The following is a 21,847-nucleotide window of genomic DNA, read 5'->3' as shown; positions in this document are numbered from 1 at the left end:
GAGTGTGAGTAAGTGTGTGTGAGTGAATGAGTGAGTGAGTGAGAGAGTGAGTGAGTGAGTGTGTGTGAGTGAGTGAGTGTGTGAGTGAGTGGTGAGTGTGTGAGTGAGTGAGTGGTGAGTGTGTGAGTGAGTGTGTGAGTGTGTGTGAGAGATTGAGTGAGTGAGTGAGAGTGTGTGAGTGTGTGTGTGAGTGAGTGAGTGAGTGAGAGAGTGAGTGAGTGATTGTGTGTGAGTGAGTGAGTGAGTGAGTGAGTGAGTGAGTGAGTGAGTGTGTGTGAGGGATTGTGTGAGTGAGTGGTGAGTGTGTGAGTGTGAGTGAGTGAGTGTGTGAGTGAGTGGTGAGTGTGTGAGTGTGAGTGAGTGAGTGTGTGAGTGAGTGGTGAGTGTGAGTGAGTGAGTGTGTGAGTGTGTGTGAGAGATTGAGTGAGTGAGTGGGAGTGTGAGTGTGTGTGTGAGAGAGAGATTGAGTGAGTGAGTGAGAGTGTGAGTGAGTGAGTGAGTGAGTGTGAGTGAGTGTGTGAGTGAGTGAGTGAGTGAGTGAGTGTGAGTGAGTGAGAGTGTGAGTGAGTGTGTGAGAGATTGAGTGAGTGAGTGAGTGAGTGAGTGAGTGAGTGAGTGAGTGAGTGAGTGAGTGAGAGTGTGAATGAGTGTGTGAGTGTGTGTGTGAGAGATTGAGTGAGTGAGTGAGAGTGTGAGTGAGTGTGTGAGTGAGTGAGTGAGTGAGTGTGAGTGAGTGTGTGAGTGTGTGTGTGAGAGATTGAGTGAGTGAGTGAGAGTGTGAGTGTGTGTGTGAGAGAGATTGAGTGAGTGAGTGAGTGAGTGAGTGAGAGTGTGAGTGAGTGTGTGAGTGAGTGAGTGAGTGAGTGTGAGTGTGTGTGTGTGTGTGTGTGAGAGAGAGAGATTGAGTGAGTGAGTGAGAGTGTGAGTGTGTGTGTGTGAGAGAGAGATTGAGTGAGTGAGTGAGAGTGTGAGTGAGTGTGTGTGTGTGTGAGAGATTGAGTGAGTGAGTGAGTGTGTGAGTGTGTGTGTGTGAGAGAGATTGAGTGAGTGAGTGAGTGAGAGTGTGAGTGAGTGTGTGAGTGAGTGAGTGAGTGAGTGAGTGTGAGTGAGTGTGTGTGTGTGTGTGAGTGAGTGTGTGTGTGAGTGAGTGGTGGTGATGTGGGTGGTGAGTGGTGGGTGGTGGAGTGAGTGAGTGAGGTGAGTGAGTGGTGGAGTGAGTGTGGTGTGGTGTGTGAGAGAGGATTGGTGAGTGAGTGAGAGTGTGGTGGTGGTGTGTGGGAGTGGGATTGAGTGAGTGAGTGTGGAGTGTGGTGTGTGTGTGAGAGGATGAGTGATGTGAGTGGGTGGTGTGTGGGGAGAGATTGAGTGAGTGAGTGAGAGTGTGAGTGTGTGTGTGTGAGAGAGATTGAGTGAGTGAGTGAGAGTGTGAGTGAGTGTGTGTGTGTGTGAGAGATTGAGTGAGTGAGTGAGAGTGTGAGTGAGTGTGTGTGTGTGAGAGAGATTGAGTGAGTGAGTGTGTGTGTGTGTGTGAGAGATTGAGTGAGTGAGTGAGAGTGTGAGTGAGTGTGTGTGTGTGAGAGAGATTGAGTGAGTGAGTGAGAGTGTGAGTGAGTGTGTGTGTGTGTGAGAGAGATTGAGTGAGTGAGTGTGTGTGTGTGAGAGAGATTGAGTGAGTGAGTGAGAGTGTGAGTGAGTGTGTGTGTGTGTGTGAGAGATTGAGTGAGTGAGTGAGAGTGTGAGTGAGTGTGTGAGTGAGAGACTGCGTGAGTGAACAAGCGAGCAAATGAACGAAAGAACAAAGGAATGAAGGAACAAACGAATAAACAGACGGATGAACAAACTAACGAGTGTATAGTTAATCACTGATATTTTTAGCACGTGTGTAGATTTCACCCACAAGCTGTTACGATTAATAAAGGTGAATGCATGTATTTTATTTTCTAAAGGTGTTGTGTCTCTAACATAAATTACGTCCACATGTTTGTTGTTGTAGCTGCCTTGATGTTACTGATCGTGACAGAGCCACGCGATTGTTGATTGCTCCAAGTATGTAATCAGCACAACCTATAATAACAGTTTTTATATGCTGCTGAGGGTAAAATTGTGTTCAATAAACATCACAGACTCATAATGTACTAGGAAATTGTCACTACTCTCAACTACCGAAATGTTTTAGTGGGGTTTTCGTGTCAATCATGGAGACGTGAAGCATAATGCTAGTTAAAATGTATTGAACAAAAAATATAGAAAAATAAAATAACAGTAAAAAAAGACATTAGATTTTATTATATGATGAAGTTTTTAAGCCAAATCTGATCCCAGCCAAATAGAATAAGCAATGTAACATTAGTTCATCGTCTCTGAGCCTCTGCACAGTTAAGCTTTGTATATGAACCATGCACAGTGACATGACTTTAGAAAAGTAATACAGCACAAGCTGCCCCAGAACAATGAGTTGTGTCCATTTTACATCATTGTAATTCAGTGTGAAAAAAAATAATCACATAATGTAGCTGGAATAATTTTCTCCTTCTCAATGGCTCCTATTTGGTATCATATATTTGCTATTATTTTCCATCAATATGGCATGAAATCTCACGAGCATGTTCTGACCCTTAGATGCTAACCCCAGCCTCCAGGAATAATAGAACGTAGCTTATATTTGTAAATTTTTATGTACAAAACCTTCTCTAGATGAGACCCCTTGGTGAAATATGACCTTGGTAGACCCTTCCTCTCTGCTTTTTGTGATTACTCCGACAAAAATAAATAAATAAAAATCATTATCATTTTAAAATACAAGCTAGTCCATCCTTCCGCTCGCTTTTAATAAGCTCTAAATGCTTAAGGTTAATGTGATGTCACAGGAAAAACAAATATCGCTACACAACGCCCGACCGCATCAGGAACACCGCTCGCGATACATCTTTATATCTTTGTATCTTTGTTCATTTAAAGGAGAAGAAAAAAAAATCCTTCTCAAGGTTGAAATAAATTGGGATCTAGAGACACAACACAATAAGCCCTGCTGTTTTTAATCAATTATTCATCCGATATTTTAATGATCAGAAAGCTGGAGATGATCAAAGGTCTTGTTCGTGCCTCTGTGCTGTGGCTCACTGAGACATGCAGTGGCGCTTTGATGTGCTCCGCCAACAAATGCACTTGTCTCCACATTTCTCTTGCAGGGCTTTGACAGCGCTGGTCTGAGGAGCCACTGCGCATAGCAAAAGGTCAATGACCTCTTCTTTAAACATCTAATATACAACACTGAATCATCCATAACTTGGCCCGATACACAGAGCTCTGATTAATTTTTCGTTTTCTTCCCTCCGGCTTGATTTTCTCACAGATCTTCAAACTATATTCTTCATTTCAAGGGAAAAGTGGTCAAAAAAGCTAATCTTTATTAATCACAGACAGGTCTTACATTTTATATGGATTTTATTCTGCAAAATAACCAGAATCTTTATGGGGTTTTTTGTGACAAGTTCTGAGCAAGGTTAAACTTTTTCAATTCATTTATCCTCCGTAATTTTTCGTATCACGGTCAGTTCTACAGTGGATCCAGATCCATTTCTGGGAACACTGGGCATGATGCATACAATACAGTACAACCTGGATGGGATGGATTATAATCCCACACACACATTTGTTTATACCTAGGTGCAGTATATATTTCAATTTCCATTTACAGCATTTAGCAGACGCCATCATCCAGAGTGACTTACATTTTATCTCATTTTTATACAACTGAGCAATTAAGGGTTAAGGTCCTTGCTCAGGGGCCCAGCAGTGGCAGCTTGGTGGACGTAGGAATCGAACTCACAACCTTCCGATTGTTAGCCCAACACCTTAACCACTAGGCTGCAATATATCCATAGATGACCTACTGAATGATTGCTCCGAGGTAAGAGGAAACCTGAGAGTCTGGAGGAAACCCACACGGACACGTGGAGAACATACAAAACCCCACGCAGACAGTAACCCGAGCTAAGGATCGAACTGGGGGACGTAGTGCTACTCAAGGTTAAATTTGGCCACCCTGTTAATGTCAGGTTGAACCTGTATCTCTTTTGAAAGTGCACTTTTTTATCTAATGAGCTAATTCGTTTGTTCGTTTTTTTTAATCTTTAACTCTGAGATACATTGTCGAAGCAGAAGCGCTTGCCTTTTCCAGAAACCACATCACTCATGAGCAATAAATCCACAAGCAGAGATGGCTTAGTGGCTGCTGATGAGCCCATCCAATCTGTGTCACGATGAAGAGGTGGCGGAGAAAGCCGTTCTGCCCTACCGACAGCTTATTGATGCTCGGCATTTACAGAGGCTTACATTTTCCCCCTGGACACACAAAGCCAAGCCTTTTGGAACAGATCAAATTAATTGTATAGCAAATAGGTTGTATTTTTGCCTTTACTTGAGAGAGCAGGTTGCTGAAACTTACGTAATTCTTCAACAAATCTAGTTATAGGGAAATCTGTTCAGCATATCATCATGTTGTTTATTGGTGCTACTTTTATTATTTTTATAAAGTTCAACAGTAGTGGCTTAAGGTGTTGAGGCACATATTAAACCTTAGTGTTTCATAATTCACTGCATATGAAAGTTTTGTGGAAACATTTACCATCCAGTAGGCTTTGCCAGAGGCTACAGTCACTAGTGAAATGTATGTCTCTTATAAATGACCAGACCAAGAGGTCTCTCCTTTAATATTTGATCAGTCTGACGAATCTCTGTTGTTTTCCATGACAAATGCAATTATGCCCGTGGCATGTGAAGGACCGCATTTTAGCCACCCTGGACGGACAAGACGTGGATCTTCGCCTCAGCCGTGCCATCTGTATCCTTGTAGTCCTGACAGGCCACATCATTCAGTGCATCCTGTGTTCTTTGTTAGTTCCTTGCTCTCCTACATGCTCCTGGCTGGCCCCTGAGCTCCTGGAGTGATTTGTTGATTTGTTGACATGAATATTTCGCCTCCCATGCACCGGTGGCTCAAAAGCCATAAGAGTTGCGTGTGTCGTCCTGTAGTAACTGCCACTCCTGCTCCATCACATTCCTTTTGATGAGAGTTGTCTGAGAATAATATACAGAATGCAGGCACAAATTCAGTGATTAATAATTAAACACATCTCTCTCTCTCTCTCTCTTTCTCTCTCTCTCTCTGTCTCTCTCTGTTAGAGTAATTATACAGTCCCTCAAGAGACAAAGCTATTTGTTCCAAATACAAATAGTCGCTCCGTGTTCCCCATTTAGAGCCATGTCACGCTTTTTCAGTTTTTTTTTTCTTTTTTGATCATCCACTGGATATACGCTGCTCTCTGACGGCTTCATCAGCGTGTAAGGGGCTGCCTGTCACACGCCATTGTCATTGTGTATGCCGCTACGAGATATGTCAGAGTACTAATGCCGTAATCACAGCTGGGTGACACGTCTAGTGGAAAAATCAATACACAATCACGTCAAAACCAATGCAAACATCTTTCCATTTATCCACCTATGCGTCTCCATCTGTTTCTCTTACAGTCAATAGAGTAAGTTTGAGTATTTAACGCAACCTTGGTCAAATCTTAAAGCATGTGTATGACAGTCATTGTTCCAGGAAGTCTTCTAAAGTGTCTGGACAAGAGGTTAATTGCAGCACGACCTTCCTCCTTTTGCTATGCAGGTTTTCAAGAAAGTAGCAATAGTGCAGCCTTAAGCTCTCGCATTGGCTTTTGCTTTTATCGTGTATTTTAATTCGGCTCTCCAGGTCGATGAACTTTCTTGAAAAAAAGAGAAAAAAGGCAAAAGATCCCGTTCTCACCTGTCATTATCAGTTTGTAATGTGAATGTGGCACTAGCCAGACTAGCTAATGACTTCTGTGCTTTAGCCCTGTGATGCTTAATGAAGTGACAGTTCTTTTCCGTATCCTTTCCCCTGTAAGGCCACGAAGGCTTATCCTAGCTTTAATGAGCAATTTTCTGATTTCTGTTCCATCAAAAGGCATTTACTTTAAGCAAATGTCACTTGCAAATGCATTGTGACTCAGTGTGCTCCATCAGGGGGGGAACAGGCCTTAAGCACTGCTGAGATTGTCTTTTCAGTCTCTGAAGTGCTTGTTTCAGCACAGACCAGCTCATCTTTTCATTATCATGAAGCGCTAACGTGGTGTCAAACGTTCATCTAAGTTATGATTAGAGTGATCTCTAATCTCAGGCATTTAGTTAATTATGTTGCTCTCAAGGTTCAGTTCGTGTCAGCTTTAAATCTGTTAAACATCGTGTGTTTTAACCCTTGTGATCTGAACACACGTTCTACGTTTAAAGGGACGTCTCGTCTCGTCGTGTTCAGGTCAAAACGATTCAAACGCAGCTTCGAATACGAAGCGAAGACAGGCAATTTTTAAAAAAAAAAGAAAACATGTTAATGTTAATAAAAAATATAAATAAATAAAAAGCATCATTCTGACCTAAACAAATCTTAAAGGTTAAAAATGAACAGAGGCTCCATCTGTAAGCGCTTGCTTTTGTCCTGGTATAAAAACATTCTCAGCGCTCACATTTGTTCTCGATTTTATTTCTCGCTCAGCCTGTGGCACAAAAAAAAAGACTTTTACGTTCATAAATAAGAGTCTATTGCTTACAAGTCCTTCGCTGACATCTGATCTTTGTTCCCGCAGGTTATTTACCTCCATGTGTCACTATATGAAGGCGTATATTCATCTGTAGCATACAGATTTTCTTTATATTGCAGACGGGTCTAGTATTGCAGTCTGCTCCCTTGTCTGCTGAGTCAGGAGCTGGAATTCAGGCTAAGAAAGATAAACTTCAGTAGCTGCAAGTGCCTAAAATAACAGCTGCTTCAAAACAACTAGGATTTGTATGCTGTTGTGGACATTTAGGTCTTAGGCGTTCGGTTCTTTCAGAAGACGTCAATAAATAAATAAATAAATACAGGCCACATATGTTTTTTTTTAGTTGAAGAGCTCCATGCACAGATCTGGAAAGACGCCTGTTTGGTGTCTTGCTGGTTTTCGAAAAAGCACCAAACGAGAAAATTAACCGTAATGCTATTTCACGGTGCTCCACAGTTGGAGATCAGCTCTGCCTGCTATCCATGGAGGCAAAAGGCAGAGCAGTAGTCAGGGTCACTCTGCATGAGCACACTCCTATTAGTTATCCTCTCATTTTCTATTCATGAGAAAAAATTAAAGCGGCACAACAAATTCAAACTGATAATGACCTCATATTCAACAGGAAAAAAAAAAAAAAGAAACCCGAAGAGTGGAGAAAGTCGACTAGATTTAAGAAGCTGAGTAATACTTTGCGCGCCCTCTCGGTGCTTGTGCTGTATTAACAGTTTACTTCTGCAGCTTCTTTGGACCGAGGGCTACACAAAACGGAGTAAGTGAATTAGATTTCTTTTTTTTTTCCTGACACATTTAAATAGAGAAAAGCTGAGACGAGGTGCAAAACCGTATCCCTGCTTCTCCTATGAGGTTAAAGGGCTTAAAAACAGTTGTAAGGTAGCTATGAATAATTCAGATATTTTAAGCTCAAGAAGGTTTTAACTTAAAGCAGTTCGTTTTTTCGTACAAACTTGTCAATTTTGCAATGCAGAAGAATAGATGACTATGGCAAAGAATGGGAAATTACATTTTTTTTTTGTATTATTGTTATACAGCTTCGCAGTATTAGAATTAGGATGAATAAAACATAACTTATAAACAAGATCAAAACCGAGGCCGAAGTCAAGCTACGTTTATTTTGTTATCTGGCAGCAAAATCATTTCTGCCTCTAAAAAACATGATGGCCCGAAATGTACAGTATAATTCCTGTTATCTGATGTGCTCGCATGCAGATAAGGCAAATGAGATCATCACGATCTTGCTCTTTTTTTCTGCTTTCCAGTCTTATTTTAAACAATTGACTGGGAATTAGCCTTTTCAGTTAAATAGATTTTTCACAGCTCAATTCAGCCGCAAGGATGGGTCTTCAGCCAGCCAGCCGGTCTCTGGTGATCTGCTCCTTAAGCTGCTGCTGTTTGTCACTCAGAATGAGGCTGGACAGGCTGCGCTTGCCATCTCATATGGAAATTGAGATTTTTTTTTTTTTTTTTTGGTGAATAACTCTGACGTTTTGACTTTGCTAGGAATAGAGGACGTGGCGAAGCACTGATCCGCAACTTCCTCTGGTGCAGGTCGCTGATGTTCTTCCTCTCCCTCTCTCTCTCTCTCTCTCTATCTACATTAATATAAGGAGCACATAATCCGCTCACCGGCCAATCTGGCTCCATCTGCACAGCGCCTCGGTCGCCACTAGCAAGGAGCATTTGGCAGAAGCTGACTCAGTACAAAATTTGGCTTGCTCCTCCCCTTTATCTCTATGCACATACTTTTGATGGCAGTGTTTTTATCTGGTTATACAGGCTTTGTTTGGTCTGGATATCTCCTTGAGCAGCTTGTGCTTGCACTATGGATTTCTGGCATAAGTTAATGCCCTACATCCGCACCTTAAACCTTCTAATGAGATGGTAGATGTTTGTTCAAACTCTAGGGTACAAGAGGATTTCGTTTTAAAGATATTCAGGTTTAATAAACAGCAACAGAATACGTGAGGCGGTGTATGGTGTATGCATGGATTGTACTGGAAGTGAACAAAGAATTACTAGGACTTTCTAGATTTCACATCAGAAAGTATATTGACATTTAAAGCTTGTAACAGTTTCACAACACGTAATGAGCAGATTAAGTTGCGTGGTGAATTCACACTGCTCCTTATGAAGCAGCGTTTTGCTTGAGGTACTGTACGTAAAGAACATCTGTCTTCGGATTTTGTTATTGAGCCATTACTGTGAGAGGTCATAAAAAATGACAAGAAACAAATGGACTGACACAATGCAAGACTATTCTAAATGTATGAATATTCAATTGTAATGATGCAACCACGTCTAGTTTTGTGCTTTCGCTTTCACAACAATGAGAAAAAAAACACTTGACACATGGTTGCTCTTTAATAATTCTGTCTTAAAAAAGAAAAGACTTCTTACAGGTCTGCGTATGAGCTGGCATTGTTATTTTTCACAGCTTGGTAATCTTTTTAGTCCTTTGTAAATTTGTTGTGTATTTGACCAGGTCTTTGTCGATATCTGCTTCCTAATTGCAAATTTTTCAGGTAATTCCTTAGATACTCATTAATTCCTGACTGCACCATCCAATTTGTTCTGAACATCCATTTCTGAGCATCTGAGCACAAGTGTAAAAATAAAACTGTCTTTTCTTCTCTATAAATTGACATGCTTTTAGTCACCATTTTATTTTATCCTCATATGGTGTACTACTGTTTGTACAGTACAACACAAAGGGTTTCTGAGACTTTACGAAACACCTGACGTGAGGCATGTAACGTTAGTGTATTCATTTCAATTAGTACACATCTGGCATTGCAATGCTTTTAATTCATAAGTGTGAAATGTTTCTCTACCTGGAGTTAAGCACAGAGATTAGGATGATAGTAACCCGAGGTTAAGCACAGAGATTAGGATGACAGTAACCTGAGGTTAAGCGCTGTGTGAAAAGTCATTAAGTGTGAAGCCATGGAAGTGTGTCCTGATGTAAACCCTATATATACAGTACGCATCTACACACCCGGTCATACCTTAGAGCAGTTAACAGTAGCTGGTACATCTACAGAATGTTGGGAAGTGGGAGAACTCTGAGGAACCCAAACTGGAGTAAAAATTGCACAAAATTGCACACATCTGCACTTTAGTCACAGTAGCCATACTATCCTTCCACCTACTATATATATATAACTATATATAGCTGCCAAAGGTCAACAAAGGCTTCAACTAAGTAGTGAGTAAAGGGTCTGAATACCTTATAACATATTTCAGTTTTTTTCTTTTTAATAAATTTGCAGTCATTTCTAGAATTCTGTTTTCTCTTTGTCATTACGGGAAGTATAAATGATAACAAACTAACATTGAAGAAAAAAAAATTATGAATTTTTTTTTATATAGTTTATACTTTTTTATTTATCTACCTCCCTTTGGTTATATTTTTTATCCCTAAGTGCATTCCTTATGTTTGAATACCGGACAGGTGCAAAAGCATTTCACTGCATGTCGTACTCTGTATGTATGTGTATGTGACAAATAAAATTTGATTTGATTTGATTTTGAATACTTTCCAAATCCACTGTATGTATATAAATCCATTTTTTTTCTTTGTTTGCTTGTATAGATAATTCTATTTGTATCTTATGGTAACTTTTCTTTTTCTTTCCCTTTTACTCTACTTCTTTTGTCACACAGTTGTAAAGCATTTTGTATTGTGTGTAGTTATGACTACGGTATGTGAGAAAAAAAAATTGGATTTGAATTTGAAACCCAGGAGCCTCGAGGCAGAAAAGTGAAGTGTCGCTTTATGTATACGAATTATTTCTGTAAAAAAATAAATAAATAAAAGGATATTCTCATTTATTTACTAATTTAAATAAGTATTCTTGTTGTGATTATTCCGACACCAGCAGTCCATCTGTAAAACGTTCCTCACTTCTTTGTTTATCTCTGACTATATTTCCAGACAGACCCCTTAATAAATGACGCCACATCTGGTGGCACAAAGCTGCTCAGGCTCTAAATTATAGAGTACATAATTCCACATCAACATCCTGTTGTTCTGACAGCACAGATCGACGATAAAGCAGTCTGAACATCACCCAGCACTGAGGATTCAGGTCAGGAGAATAGCTTTGTGTACTTCGATCTGGTCTTTAAAGCAAAGGTTCCAGGCTATAGGGGGTAGAATTGCTCATTGTTCCTCCGCTTTTAATTCCAATCTCATTACATCTTACATCATTCCCTAACCACCACCCCACCACGCAGGGAGTTTCTAAATGCTAAATGAGATTAGTGTTTATGATATTGTCAAAACGAGAGAGTATCATTATAGCTTAAATGAAATGAATTGAATTGAGAGCGCAGAGTTGAGGCAATCTTAGCCGATAAGTCTATCTAAGATCCCTTTAAAGCATAATCCATTAGTACAGTGGGAGATTTCTCTCTCTTGGCTTCTGTATGAATTTCCGAGGTGGTGATATCAATGTCTGTTACACACCCAATAGCACAACTCAGCATTCAGCTTGCCAGTAATAAGGATTTACTTTAGTCAATCCACCGATAGTTTGTAAATGAACTGGTAAGCTGTTTGGAGATCTGTGGTTTTGGCAGAAAGCAGCCTGCTTTTATGCCACCCCGCTTTTGTTGATGTTTTTTATTTATTTATTTTTTTATTTTAGTTGTTGTTTTTTATTTTTATTTTTTTTATTTAACCTCATAAAACAGTAATTACTTGACAGAAGAAAAAAAATATTTTATTAAAGCTTGATTTATATTCTTTTTTATACTATTTTAGCTTCTTTTAGACCTGTGACTAGCAATGTTTTTCTCATTTACCTAAAAAAAAAAGGAAAAGAAACAACCAATCATTCAGTAGGTGGATTTTTTGTTTGTTTGTTTGTTTTGTTTCATTTTTACCAAGATTACAAGATAGATTTATTTGCCAACTATCAAAAACTGTTTAAGAGGTTCACTGTTTTGCAAGTTATTTATTAACGGTTTTCTTTAGAAAAAAAAGGACAAGACAAGAAAAATACCATCATCTTGTCTTCCTCTTGCATACACTAATGGTTCCTAAGTGTAAACACAAAAAACATTTCTCCGCATTATTGCTTTTTCATCTGCACAAATTTCTGGGAGCAAATATGAGGATGTACGTCACTTCTATTCTTATTCTAACAATGTTACAGGAAGTCATCCAAGAGCTGCAAATGAAAAGGGAAACAAATGGGTCTTTTCTGGCTTTCAGACTAATGCAAACTCAACGTGAGAGAGAGAGAGAGAGAGAGAGAGAGAGAGAGAATATCCAGTTAGTTCTGTTTCATAAAGAATCAAGCAAAGCTGTGCTTGCCTTTGGCTGTTTTCTTACTTCCAACAAATTGACTGTCTGTAAAAAGGTCATCCATTCAAACCTCTGCAGCTCCGTCCCCAGAGAGACAGAAGTGCTCCTTCTTTGAACGAGAAAATCCTTATAACGCTCGTGGACCCGTCTGGTTAAGGCCACTTGATCCACATCCTTCTCCTTCCTCTAAATTGGGCCACTGGGTCGAAAGCGGTGGAGCCTAGCGAAAAAGATTCACCATTTTGCATGGCAGTGGGCAATCTCTATCAATTAAACACTCGACATCCAAAAGAGGATATTACAACAAAAGTTTGAAGTCACTTCTTCTGCTTACTTATTATTTTATTCTTCCTAAACACATTTCAGCATGTGATAATATGCAACATAATTACAGCTTGCTGGATTTTGTTCCAGGCCAACTTTTAACAATTTAAAGTAATTTTAGTAATATTTCCAATCTTAAATTTATCTCAGTTATTTAAATAAACAGTGGGTGCACACACATTGTTGTCAGTAATTAAATTCTGATGTTTTAAGGATTTAGTTTAATAGTTTTTAATACTGATTCTCTTCTTTTTGTATTCATGCAATTTTGAATGCACACACACACACACACACACACACACACACACACACACAAACAAACTCACAAAGCCATGAAAAATGATTTACTACCTAATAATTTACTGCAATTTCAATCAAAGCAAATTAAATGTCTGTTTTGTTTTTATGTGTTAATTAATACATAATTTTGGGAATTTAAACCCAAATTCTGTAATTATTATAATTGTTATCACAACAAATTGAAGCTTGTTGATTCACCAATAATAATAATAATAATAATAATAATAATAATAATAATAATAATAATAATAATAATAATAATAATAATAATTATTATTATTATTATTATTATTACATTTTTTTGCATTATTTTGCCTAATCAGATGAAACAGATATTACTTCCATAAGTACTTTTACTCCACACTTTTTCTCCTTTTTGCGTGTTTTTACCTGAGCAATATACAAAGTATTCAATCTTGTCACAAAATCTATAGCTTTTGGAATAGGTTTGGAATATCGTTACTGCTTTGGTTTCATGCCTTAGCGAGCAATCATGAGTTTTCCTGAGTTGTAATCTTCTCCACGCAAAAGACCAGCTTGGGCTGAGAAACTTCCCTAATGTTGCTTGCCAGGCTGATTATCCTGGCCAACAACTGCCATGCCGGAGATTGTGTTTTACACTCTTCTGGCCAAAATCTGGTGTTCACTACTACAGTGGTAACAACATTGCGCTTGGCACAGTCTGTGGTTAATCTCTGACCCAGGCAATTCTGTCTTCATCAAATGCAAGCCAGAGCAAAGTGAACCAATAAAATAAAATATAATAACATTAAAAAACAATCCTTTCAGGATTTCAGTTGTCAAGGGAATTAGTAGTTAGGAGAATTACACCATGCTTCTGTTTCTCTTCTACTTCTTTAAGTACAATTCACTAATGATTGTGCACAATAAAGTAGCTGCACTCATCTCCACACAGTAATATTCACAGTCTAAAAAGACGGTTTGAAAAAAGTCATTGTGCAAAAACAAGGGTATTGTTTTTTTTTTGCTTGGTTTTTTTTTATTTTTTTTATTAGGATTTATAACTCAGTACAGTAAAGTAAATAATCCTTTACATTGGATGCTCACTATTAACCTCACTATTAAGCAGAATTTAGTTTTTAACCCTTATTATAATATAATATCGTCTGTTATAACATCCAGTATGTAACATCCATGTAGAAATATTAGTTCATTAGTGAAGTCAGGCACTGATGGTTAAAAATACATGTGTTTGGATTTATGTGCTTTACAATCATTTTCTTCCTGATTCCAGTAGTCCTCCATTTGCTGTTACACTGTAATCATCTCCATAATAACTTCTGGGACGACATTCCATTTGATTTTGGAGCGTGGCTGTGGCTATTTGTGATCATTCAATAAGAAGAGCATTAGGGAGGTCAGGCACTGATGCGAGTAAGTCAGGGGTGAAGTCGGGTTTCCAGATCATCTGATAGTTCAGTGGGGTTGAGGTCAGGGCTCTGAGCAGGACTCTTGAGATCTACTCCAACTTTGACTTGGTCATTTTAGTTCCAGTGAAGACATTTACATTTATGGCATTTGGCAGATGCTCTTTTCCAGATCGACTTACATTTCTTACATTTATATAGCTGAGCGATTGATGATTAAGGGCCTCTCAGGGGCCCAATAGTGGCAGCTTGGTAGCCCTGGGATTCAAACTCACAACCAATATAACACCTTAACCACTGAACTACCACTTTCCCCTATACTTGTTTGTATATAAACACGTACAGAACACGTACATGTATAGAATACAATTCTATATGCTTTTTTTTCAATGCCTTCTGCATGCTTTATTCACACAGTACATCATTATGTCTGGCACAGGCATTTGTACCATGCATGAATAGAACAAAATGATAAAAAAATTATATATTTCACAGCATGGCAGATGATACTTCCATATTCATGTATCGGATTTGCAGTCATTTTAAAGTCTGTGTTATAAAAATGATTATTTTTTATTACCTTGTGAAAATTCAATGAATATGCATTGAATTTATGCAGCAGAGTGGCATGGCGGAGCAGCAGGTTCAGAGTGATAGTGCCATGTCTATAGGGCCCTTGTTTCTTTTTTCCCACCTTCCAAAATGTTCCTTTGTGTGTCAGAAACAAACAAACAAATAAAACAGGCAGACAGACAAACAAATGGACAGAGTGAAAATTTAGAATACAAACAAGCAAGCAAGCAAGCAAGCAAACAAACAAACAAACAAACAAACAAACAAAGAAAAACAAATAAATAAATAAATACATAAATAAACAAAGAGTTGCTTATATACCTTTGCTGGCACAGTGCCCTGATTTTCAGCTGCCAAGTTTTTTTGCTAAGTATATTTGTGTTAATTTATCACTGCATTGCATGAATAAATTACACCCCTTCACATTCCTGAAGATCCTCAAGTGGTAGTTTTGGTATACAGGTCTTGAGAAATTTGAAAACTGAAGATAACTGAAGAAACATAAACTGAGGATCACCTTTTTTGTTAACAGACCATTTTTACTGCATCTTTCTGAGAAACTGTGTCCAAGACTGGGGGGCACGGTGGCTTAGTGGTTAGCACGTTCGCCTCACACCTCCAGGGTTGGGGGTTCGATTCCTGCCTCCGCCTTGTGTGTGTGGAGTTTGCATGTTCTCCCCGTGCCTCGGGGTTTCCTCCGGGTACTCCGGTTTCCTCCCCTGGTCCAAAGACATGCATGGTAGGTTGATTGGCATCTCTGGAAAATTGTCCGTAGTGTCCATAGTGTGTGAGTGAATGAGAGTGTGTGTGTGCCCTGCGATGGGTTGGCACTCCGTCCAGGGTGTATCCCGCCTTGATGCCCGATGACGCCTGAGATAGGCACAGGCTCCCCGTGACCCGAGGTAGTTCGGATAAGCGGTAGAAAATGAATGAGAATGAGAGTGAGTGTCCAAGACAAAGTTTCATGTTTTATACTGTATATTTATTTTTTTCATCTTCAAAGCACTGAATATATTGATCTGAATATAAGGGTTAAACAAGCCGTTTTTATACAATGTGTGCGGCTTGAGATACTCGTTATCAACATTATTCCTGCCTCCAATTGTCGGCCTCGGAGCACAAAGCATCTAGCTTTCTGCTTCTACTGAACATTGTTTGCATATGTGTTTGTATGTTCAGCAGAGTCAGCGGCGTGTGACCTTTCACCTTCCGGATGGTTCTCAGGAGAGCTGTAATGCCACTGGGCCAGTGGAACAGGAGGTGGGCAGCACTGCCGGTGCCACCAGCACCACTCAGTCGCTGCCACTGGGATTCCCACAGGACGAGTATTACGAGCAGACATCGCCTAATAGCCGCACCGAGGGTGACGGCAACTCTGACCCCGAGTCTAGTAAGTGCCCACTACTATCCTTTTCCACCACACACTAGGAGTTACACAGACAAGTGTTCTGATATACGTTCAATATTTTATCACCGTTGTGATGTCGATTTGCTTCGAAGGGGGAAAGTGTGGGGAAAAAAAACAGTGTGGAAAATAATAAAGACCGTTCAGTATTATTCATGTGCTATATGTACTTTTCTTTACATATTTCAGACTAGATGAAGTCAAATCTACAGACAGCTTCCACTGCTGTAAGACTACACTGTAAAAACTCATTTTTATATTTTCTTTTGCCTTAATGGAATAATCACTAATATTATAATATCATTATCATGTAATATTACTCTTCTGGATAAGAAATTCTGACCAATCCCACGAGATCTAGCAGTTATTTTGCAAATTTTAAACAAATATTTGGTATCCTGGAAAAAAAATATTAAAAATAAAAATATTCTGAAACTTAACTAAACAAAAATATTTCTTTTTTTTTTCTTTTTTTTTTTGCATATGTCTCAAGCAAAAGTTCTAAAAGTTATATCATTTAAAAATCAAAATAACAACAACAACAAGAAAGAATCTGTGTCTAAACCCATATTTATTCATAGATCTTCCGCACATCCAGTCGATAATAAATAAATTAATTAATTAATTGATAATAATTAAACTGCATTACATTTATTCTAGCTTTATTAAAATGGGTTACAGTAAATATTCTTAGCTGATTGGAATTTATTGTATTTACATTATAACGTAGATTTGTTTGTTATCATTATATTATCTCATAAAATAATTGTAAATCTTAGTATTCTGCAAAGATGACAGTCTATATCAAACAAGCACCCTCCTACCTCTACATTCACATTTACATTCATGGCATTTGGTAGATAGACACATCCAGAGAGATTTATAGAAGTGCTGTGTTGTCTGGATCGAAAACATATCCTCAAGCTAGTTCACTGGTTCAGAGACTACCAGAGTACCATCAGTCTACAAGAGAGGTTAGTACAGTATGGAAAAACACAAGAAAAACTTTATTTATTTATTTATTTATTTATTTATTTATTTATTTATTTATTTATTAATAGGGGTATTTAATTGCTTGATGAAGAGGCGTTTATTTATTTTGATTACTTTAAAACTTACTTTTATTACTATTTTTATTATTTTAAAGTAAATAAGGTCAAAATTGATATAATTAATTAATGAAGAGCTTTCAATTAGAATCAATTTATTTAATTTATTTTATAGAACTGAATTCAATTAGAATCAATTTATTTGTATAGCACTTTTAACAATTCCCATGGTCTCAAAGCAGCTTTAGAGAAGTATGGAAACAGAAGAGAGAGAAAAAAGAAATAAATATATAATAAGAAGAAGAAAAAGAAGAAAAAAATAAGGATAAAAATAAATAAATGAATATATGAATATATAGAGTCATGTCTTTAGTCATTTATTTATGTATGTATTTATTTATTACAATTATTATTATTATTATTATTATTATTATTATTATTATTATTATTATTATTATTATTCTTTTTTTTTGCTGGTTTCTGACTTTTTTCCCAGAACTAGACATACAATAATTTAAACCACAGCAACCCAGACAAGGATAAAGTTGTTACTAAAGATAAAAGAACGTATGAATGAATACAATGACAGTTTACACCAGCTGTGGTTATACAGGTCACTTCAGTATGTTCAGATGTTAAACAGCATGGCCTTCCTGTGTCCCATGAGCACTGTATCGGACCAGATTCTCCTGCCCACGTGTCATGAGAGAGAAAACCCACCTGCGCCTGGGACTTTTCAGTCGAGGTCCCACAGGATCCCGGTGCTGACGTGTCTCTTATTAGCTTAATATTTTTGCACGTTTATTGCACTGATTTATTTGTTTTCATCTTTAATAGTGCAGCTTAAAGAAGCACCGAAGCTGGAAATGTAATTTGTAGCCTGTGTAGGGCTGTTAATGAAAGTGCAGTTTGACGTGTTCTTTCCTGTTGTTTATTGCTGTAGTATTTACCTGCACTACTAGTAAAGTCAGGTTCTTATGCCCTGAATCAGATTTGGCAGATGGCTACTTTTTAAATTACTGGCGGACTAATAAAAATTAATATTCATGCAAACCCTACCACACACACACACACACACACACACACGCACACATACACAGATGATGAGGTTTAAAGCTCTGCCACTGGCTGGGTGATGATAGGCAAGCCATGGTTGGTGGACGCTGCATGGCTTGTTGTAATAGTGCTGAACAAATAGTGCTTGATCAGGGGGAGGGTGTTTATTTGCTCAAGTCGTTGTGGTTTAATGAGGCGCACAAAAACTGGTTAGCATTTGCGTGCCACTGTGATGCTGTATATATTGGATAGCCATTAATGTGACTGACTGGCAAAAGCACATTGCTAGCATGCTAGATCTCCTCCCTCTTGTAGTTATCTGGTGGGCTTTACAAAATCTGGTGTTGTAAAGCCACTGGAATCAGACGGTGGAACTGTCAAAAGCCAGTGTCAGAGGCTTTGATTTCTACCGCCGCTTCCGTGTCATAATCAGGAAGCCAGTGGGCCGACTGTGATCAGCGTAGATCTCTTCATCCCGCTCCAGCCTACGCATCAATGATATGGGTGAATTACCATAGCATTGCTCCGGTTGTCACAGGCGACACAAGCTCTTTTTTTAAACACAGGACAGGGGAGGAATAAATTGCCTGCATACACCTGCACATATCCTTTCAGCCTGGGCCGTAAATGAGACAACAGCATCTCTGGCCGCGGTTTGCGAGCTCGTCTTTCCTCTCTGCATTGCAGCACAGCTCTGACAGAACCTGCGGTGTCTGTGTGAGGATGAATGGATTCATGCAGTTCCCCCTGCCTGCCTATTTCCATACCCATGATCACCAATCTATTCCCTTAGATTAGCTGTTGTCCCACCAGCCCGCATTCTATGATAATGACCTTTTGCTGCATATTGCTGGCTGCCGGCGCATAATCAGGTCTTTTAGATGCACTGTAAAGAAAAAACAAAGCTTACAGCCTCTACATTGCTTTAATACGCTGTAAATATTTCCTGGATTAATAATATTCAGCAGTGGACATGTACAGCAAGCAGCCTTACAGCTGTGAAAACTAGGCTAATTATCAAAAAAGAAATAATTAAATAACTTTTTTAATGCAATCATTCAGTATTTCCTCACTTTTTTTTTTTGCTAACAGTGTTAAGAGAAACACTGTGGAATTCATTAGCAGTAGATCTTTTTTTTTTTTAACATAACCCACTTTTAATTTGTAATTCATACGTCTAAGAAAACCGGTCCTTTGTACATAAAAATGTATCATTGATTCTATTGTCAAAGCAATGGTTAAGAACCTGCTGTGCGTGTTAGAAACCCGAAAGCTTCCCAACTGACAGAACCATGAATAAACATGTGCAATCCGGTGCTGCCTGAAAAATGAAAAACACATCATGCACTCTTTTTTATCCCCGCAAATTTTTTGCAGTCGTGCAGTAGTTTTGGATAGAATTTTTTTTTTCTTGCTGTCATGTATATATAATAAGGTTTGGGGGTTAAGCACTAGGGCTTTGAAACAGAATCTGACAACGCGGGACAAGTGATGTTGAAGTCAACCGGCTTGTTCATCCTCCTCGTTTACTCACTTAAAAAAAAGTTCACCGATAAAACCTGACACTGTGGTTGAGAGTTCAAAAGGAGAGATAGATCCGTGCTCTGTTGACAGACTGGGAGACGAGTGCATCGGTGGTGTCGCGAGCCCGAGACGGATTAGATATGGTTTTATCAATGAGCAGCAGGCTGCCGGAGCTGTGGCAATCGCTTATCTTGTCGTCTCAATTTGAAAAGAGTGAGAACAAGAGACAGAGGGTGATATGGATGGTAGGAGAGAGAAAGGAAGAATAGAGAGACCTAGGAAAAAAAGGTGATGGCGAATAAAGCGCCTGACCTCCCAGGCTTTATGTCTACGTGGTGGTGTGGCAAGGTCTGGCGTGTCAACTCTCTACTGAGTAACGGCCAGTGCAGAGAAGCAAGGGGATATGGCCTTCTTATGACAATGAATTTCTCCACTCCTCTTTAAAAACGGCGTCTTTATTACGCCGACCCGCTCTTGAAATAAAGTTCATATGACGTTTATGTTGCCTTTATTTATGAGGGAGGAGGCTGTTCGGTTTACGGCCACTTTATTTATTTATTTATTTATTTTGTTTCCTCTCCTCCAGCACTGCTTTATCAGACAGTGAGCAGTGCTTTTTCCCCTCTTCTTTACCCCTCCCTACCACACACACACACACACACCGGTCGAATGTGCCGTGGCCTCTGGCCGATTGTCTAAAAGGCTCGATTTGCTGTGGCAGAATTAGCATGGATGCTCCTTCTTCTCCACCTCCTCTCTCGTTCCCCAAACAGCTGGCGGAGGGGGAGATGCATGTCTCAAACAATTAGCACTTTTAATTCTGAACCGTCCCTCCAGGCTGTAGCCAAACCTTTGTACTTAACATCAAACAGTATAATGCATAAAAAGTGCATCTCGCCTATAGCTGTCACCATGGTGACTGTGGCTGATGTGTGTGTTCTGTAGTCTTCCTCCTGCTCCCGTGCCATTTAAACTGAGTAAACAAATGCATGGAAAAGTGGAATCAGCTCGGATTGAAAGGAAATACCGTCACTGATATAAATCATTTTAGAGAGTGTATAATATAATCCAATATTATAACGTGTTTCTACAAATTTAACAGATGACACTAGTTTTTCATTATTGTCATTATTATTATTGATATACAAAAACAGATTTGATTTTATTTCATAGAACTGTAGAATTGACTTATTTTTAAGGCTGTGGATCCGCAAGACGAAGTAAAGAGCATCCTTTTATTCCCCTTCCTCTGCCCTTGTACAGTTGTAACCACACATAATGTTGGCTACCCGACTAATTGAATTTACAGATTCAGACTCAGTAACTACTAATAACTACAGTCATGAATTTTGAGAAATGAGACAAAAATTGAGAATTTTGTTGCACCAGATACCACTGCTTATCGATCAATACGAAAAAAAACTTATTTTATTATTAACAATTGTTCAAAATTAGTCAGCACGCTGTTGGCTTTCAGTGTGAGATGTTTTTGCCTCTGTTGGAATAACCTAGATACACAGAACTTGTGCTGGTGAAAAGAAGCACTTGGGGAATCTTAGAGAGCATAAATGGGTTTGAGATCACGATTTGCTTTGAAGATAGAGACATATGTGTGGGAAAAAAAAATAATCATTTTTGTTTATTGCAACTTTCCTATCTTCTTTTTCTGGTTGCTCCTTGTTCAGGGTCGTCACAGCGGATCATGTGGTCCACATATTAGATTTGGCACGGGTTTTATGCCGGATGCCCTTCCTGAAGCAACCCTCCCATTATTATCCGGGCTTAGGACCGGCGCTGAGAGTTATCTCTCCAGTGGCTTGGTTAGCTCCTTGCCCAGGAATCGAACCTGGGCCGCAGCCATGACAGCCTGGCGCTGGACCACCTGGGGCTACTTATTGCAACTTTCCTATATATTCCTTTATTTTTCTGTATCTTGCCCCTAGGTTAAAAAAAAAACTCATGGAAGATACTCATGAAACACTACAAATTCTTATATCTCTGAGTGTGTGCTTTCCAAAAGCACCATTAACCATAACTGTAGAGTTGTCTATATTAAATTCAATTTCAATTCAATTTATTTGTATAGCGCTTTTAATAATTCACATTGTCTCAAACCAGCTTTACATAAGTATAGAAACAGAATAAAAAGTTTAAAGTTTAAAATGAAGTTACTATCTATCTTGAACATCTAGCCCTAATGAGCAAACCGGAGGTGTCATTAGCAAGGAAAAACTCCTTGAGATGATATTAGGAAGAAACCTTGAGAAGAACCAGAGTCA

At 38.8% G+C, this 21,847-nt stretch overlaps 1 protein-coding gene across 1 annotated transcript in view; it reads left to right on the top strand.

The window, feature by feature from the left end:
- pcdh11 (protocadherin 11) overlaps positions 1-21,847 on the top strand; it is a 199,480-nt gene that overhangs the window by 112,323 nt on the left and 65,310 nt on the right. The window contains exon 5 of the mRNA XM_060885674.1: positions 15,714-15,924. Within this exon, the coding sequence (XP_060741657.1) occupies positions 15,714-15,924 (211 nt within the window). The remainder of the gene's footprint in view (positions 1-15,713; positions 15,925-21,847) is intronic.

Source organism: Tachysurus vachellii, chromosome 13, assembly GCF_030014155.1.
Source record: "Tachysurus vachellii isolate PV-2020 chromosome 13, HZAU_Pvac_v1, whole genome shotgun sequence".
Classification (NCBI taxonomy): Eukaryota; Metazoa; Chordata; class Actinopteri; order Siluriformes; family Bagridae; genus Tachysurus; species Tachysurus vachellii.
The sequence above is the reverse complement of the archived record's forward strand: the minus strand, read 5'-3'. Positions and strand labels throughout refer to the sequence as shown.